The sequence below is a fragment of the Mus caroli genome, chromosome 13, assembly GCF_900094665.2.
Source record: "Mus caroli chromosome 13, CAROLI_EIJ_v1.1, whole genome shotgun sequence".
In the NCBI taxonomy this organism is placed as follows: Eukaryota; Metazoa; Chordata; class Mammalia; order Rodentia; family Muridae; genus Mus; species Mus caroli.
In genome coordinates, this window is record NC_034582.1 from 50,108,113 (window position 1) to 50,112,398 (window position 4,286).

General features: G+C 57.2%; 1 protein-coding gene across 1 annotated transcript in view; it reads right to left on the reverse strand.

The window, feature by feature from the left end:
- The window catches only part of Rnf44 (ring finger protein 44), a 6,727-nt gene extending 2,441 nt beyond the window's left edge, over window positions 1-4,286 (reverse strand). The window contains exons 1-3 of the mRNA XM_021179919.2: window positions 3,619-4,286; window positions 526-676; window positions 2-338 (exon numbers count right to left, since the gene is read on the reverse strand). Of these exons, the coding sequence (XP_021035578.1) occupies window positions 2-338; window positions 526-632 (444 nt within the window). The 5' untranslated portion in view covers window positions 633-676; window positions 3,619-4,286. The remainder of the gene's footprint in view (window position 1; window positions 339-525; window positions 677-3,618) is intronic.

A 4,286-nucleotide genomic window follows, 5' to 3' on the forward strand; every position in this document is an offset into this window, starting at 1 on the left:
GGGGGTAGTGCTGCCCACTGAACATCACGGAGCATGCTGGGAGCTGCTGGGCACTGCAGCCAGGGATGTGTTGGCTTGTAGGCAAAGGGAAGCCTTGGGTTGTCACTGTGGTGACCGTGTAGGACAGAGGGACAGGTCCCTGGTGCACTTGTTCGTGGAGATCAACCATGAACGGGCTCTGCTGGGTGGCTGGGTGCAGCATTCGGGGGCTCCTGCCGGCAGGAGCTGAGGCTCGGTGCTCCTCTACAGAGAGGTTTGATGGTCTGGGCAGCAGCTGCTGGGAGGGTAAGCGCTCATCCTGGGCAGGTGGGCTGGCCAGGGGCCCCTCGTGGCCAAGGCTGTACCACACAGAGGAGCCCCAACAGGATAGAGGGGCACCACTCATTTATAATTCATGGAGGGAAGCCAGGGTCATAACCCACACTAGGAAGCCAAGTAGCTCAGAGCCCTGGGGCCCACCCCTCTGCCCTTGAACCCAAGCCAAGCTGGCTGCCTTTGAATTAAGAGATAGAGACTTCTTCCTACCTTCCCCAGAGCTGGCCTGGACTGCTGCTAAGCCTTGTAAAGACTCGCCAGTGACCCACAGGGGCAGAAGGTGGCCACTTAGTCACTGCCAGAGTCCATGGTCTCATCAGGAGGGCAGGGAGGTGGAGGGGCTGTGCCGGGGCTCACAACCCTAGGAGGTAATTAGAGAAAGATATGGAGGAATAGAAAAAGGCAGTTGTTTGTATAATTAGGACCTGGGAAACCGGCAAAACCTGGACAGGTCCTCTGAAGCCAGGGGTCCAACGTTGACAGGCTAGTCTTAGTTTCCTATTCTGTGAAATGGGGTCAAATCTCTTCAGGGCCAGCTGGCCAGAGGCGGCTCAGGCTGGAGTAAGCTCCTCCTCTGCCTCATGACAAGGGCTAAATCTTGAGCCCCAGGTAGCTGGGACTTTTGGGGAGCTTCAGGTTCCCCTTTCATGTGGCTGGCTGAAGAGGAAGTCCAGAGAGACCTAGGACTCAACTCCCCTCTAGAGAAGGGCTAGGTAAGACAGTCTGACCTGCTTCCCAGCCTTGGAACTTGTTCTCTCTCCCGAACCCTCCCCTCCAGTGCCCACTCGGGTGTGACCCCACAACTAAGGAAAGCTTTTAGCAGGCTTGGGAGAACAGATTCACTGTCCCAGGTTCCACATGTCAAAGCTAGGAAATGGGCGGCTTCAAGCCTGTCTCTACACCCTGGTGCTCATAGAGGAGGGCGTCTCAAGGCTCCACAGAGACTAGAAGAAGCTTGCGACTGGCAGCATGCAAGGCCTGGTACACACCCATGTCTTGTAACAACCCCAGAGCGGGTCCAACCTCAGGCTTCTGCAACTAACTCAGTCAGGATGAAGCCATGGCAAGGAACACGCTGGAACCCATCAGGCCAGGCCCTGCGACACTGAAGAGTGTATCACACTGGACCAGCCAGCCTTGTGCCACAGGTGGTCTTTTCACTCTTTCTCAGCCAACAAACCTATGGTCATCTGATGTCCAGTTTCAAATGCTGCCCCCTGCTGACACAGCAAGGGAGAGCAGTTCCAGTTAAGCACCTCAGCTGGTCCTGCAAAGGTCAGAACCATTTCCTCTACCCAGGACTCGCCAAGTTTGGGCCCCAATTCTCCAAGTCTGCAGGGAAGAATGCTTCCTCCATGTTTCCCAACAGTGCCTGGCCTCAGCCACAGACCTGGGGAACACCAGCTGGATTCATTGCTGTTACTGGCCGGCTCAGGCACTCAGCAGGGGTGGGATTCAACTGAAGAAGCCTCAATGACAGGGTGTTGTCAGAGTAAACAATGGGAGGTTATAAATGAATCACTCTCCCCAAATCTTAGTCTCTGAAACGAGGCTAAAGCATACAGGAACGGATGGACGGACAGACACACACATACAAACACGACCCAACTGCATTTGCTCTCCCTCCTCAGTCAGAAAATGGGCCTTCTCTCCAAGATACCCTGACACATAGGCCCCCACTTTTGAGATTCCAGGTCAGGGAAAACGCAAATACCTGAAACAAGATGCCTGGCCTATCCCAACCCAGCACACAGTAGGGCATCTAGTGGGGAGCAATGGAGCCAAAGGTAACAGCATCACTCCCAACAAACATCACCCCCAACTTCTTGCCAGGGACTTAGGCCCATCACTTCCTCTCCTTGAACTTCAGATTCCTCCTCTGTAAAAATGGGAACCTAAGAACGATCTCTCAGGGACCCATCAAAGGCCACTCTAAAGGGAAGAGAAGAGGCAGCCTTAAGTGAAGGCCAGCTGTGGTGTGAATGGTTGGCCTCCTCCTGCACCCCTACCCTAGGTAGACACAAGTCCCTAAGCACGAGGAGGTGTCCAGCAGTGTACCCGAGGAAGGAAAGGTGGTTCTGTAACTCCTGCCAGAAACTAAAGTGGTAAAGAGGGGACACACCCATTTCAGTTACTGAAACCCCAAGGTCTTGTTCTAGACCACGGGGAACACAATTGGTCCTCCTGGCTGGTTCCCTAGACCCAAAGCCCTAGTACTCTCAACAATAGTGGTCGGAGGGAAAACCACAGAGTACTTCAGTGAGTAGCGTCCCAGAGACGCAAGAGTGACTGAGCTGGACCAATCAACACACTCAAGGTCAACCAGCACCACTGCTTTCCCACACCCCTCTTCACTGTACTACTCTCTATCAAGTTTGTGTAAACTCCCCTAAGTCTATCTTGCCCCATGGGTCCACAACCCCGCCAGCCAAGTACAGAGTCCCAAGCACACATTCTAACCCTTGAGTAGGGTCGAATAGGGTTGGTTTGCAGAAAGATTCACTCCCTCTAGCAGATGAGCAGGCTTAGGCGGGAATACAAGTTCCCCTCCTCTACATGCTCGCCGTACCTCCCTCTAAGCAGGAGCTTCCCAACTCCCACAAAGGCCGAGGAGGCGATTTAGGGCGGAACCACCACACCTTGGCCAGCTTAGACTCCCTGGGTGACCTTGGTTAAAGAACTCCTTTAGTTTCGGCTAAGCCTTATTTACAATAAAGTAGGGACTGAAATCTCCCCAGGGCGCCCCTAAAAAAGCCACAGACAAGAAACTAGGTGTTCACATTATGGGGAAGGAAAACAAAGTCCCAGAGGATAAGGCTCCTCCCCAAAGCAGGCCGTGGGGCTCCAGCAATTTTCCAAAGCTACCCCTCCTTGGGGATGGGACCGAAGCTCGTACACCTGTGCCAGGAGGGGCCTCCGTTGTTCCCCTTACTCCGTAATGCCGCACTCGGAGGAACACTGAGGGGAAAAGGCAGGCAGCACCGCTGGGGCTAGAGCGCTGTGACTTTAAGAGCCGAAGATCCCGGACCATGTGCTCGGCGTGAGACAAAAGCAACAACAAAGGAAGTGGCGGCTGCAGGGGGAGGGGGTGGCTCCTTCCCCTCCACCGCAGCGCTCTGCAAGGCAGAAGAGCGGCCCGGACTAGGTAGCCGCAGGCAGCACCTGGCCTGGGGGCCCCGCCGCCGTCTCCCACCACTCCCTCAGCCCGGGATCGACGCCTACGAGGCCAGCAAACAACGCGTCCCCGAAGGAGCCGTAGTTCCGGGGTGCGGGTCCGAAGTTAAGAGGCCCGGCCTGACTCACCGGCAGCCGTCCGATCACACGCGGGCTCCTTTGTTCGCGATGCGGGGTGCGGACGGTGAAGCGCCCGCTCCTTCGCAAGCCTGCTCTGTCTTCCGCCTCCCCAGCCCGGGCCGAGAGAAGGGCGGCGCAGGACGCAGCTGTGCTCTCCGGCGGACTGGCCCTTTAAGAACTGTCCGCGGCGGCCGGATGGAACCAGCCCCACGTTTTGATTCACAACATTCGGAGCGGCGGGGGCGCGCAGCGCGGGAGGCGGCTCGCGGGGGCGCGCCAGGACGCGCAAGCAAACAGTAGCGGCAAGAGCCGGCACCCGCCCCGCCCCGCAGGCCCCGCCCCGCGCCGTGCGTTGGCCAATCGCGTCCTGCGAGCGGCACGTGACTAGCGGGTCGCCATCTTGAAAGGCTGGCTAAAAAAGCCTCTTCGCCCCCACCTCATACTTCAAAGCCTACAAGGCCGAGTCGCAGGTGAAGATCGGTGCGACCCCAGGTCCGGGGACCGTGGCACGCACTAGGCACGCACTAACAGGTCATGGTTACCTTCTTAGGGCCGCGGCCTCTGTGGGGCACGCAGCCTCTCACGCAGCCGAGGTGAGAGGACCGCTCTTAGCTCGGCAAGCACACTTCCCGGAGATGACGTCACCCCAAGCCCGGCAGGCCTGCGATGACCTCATA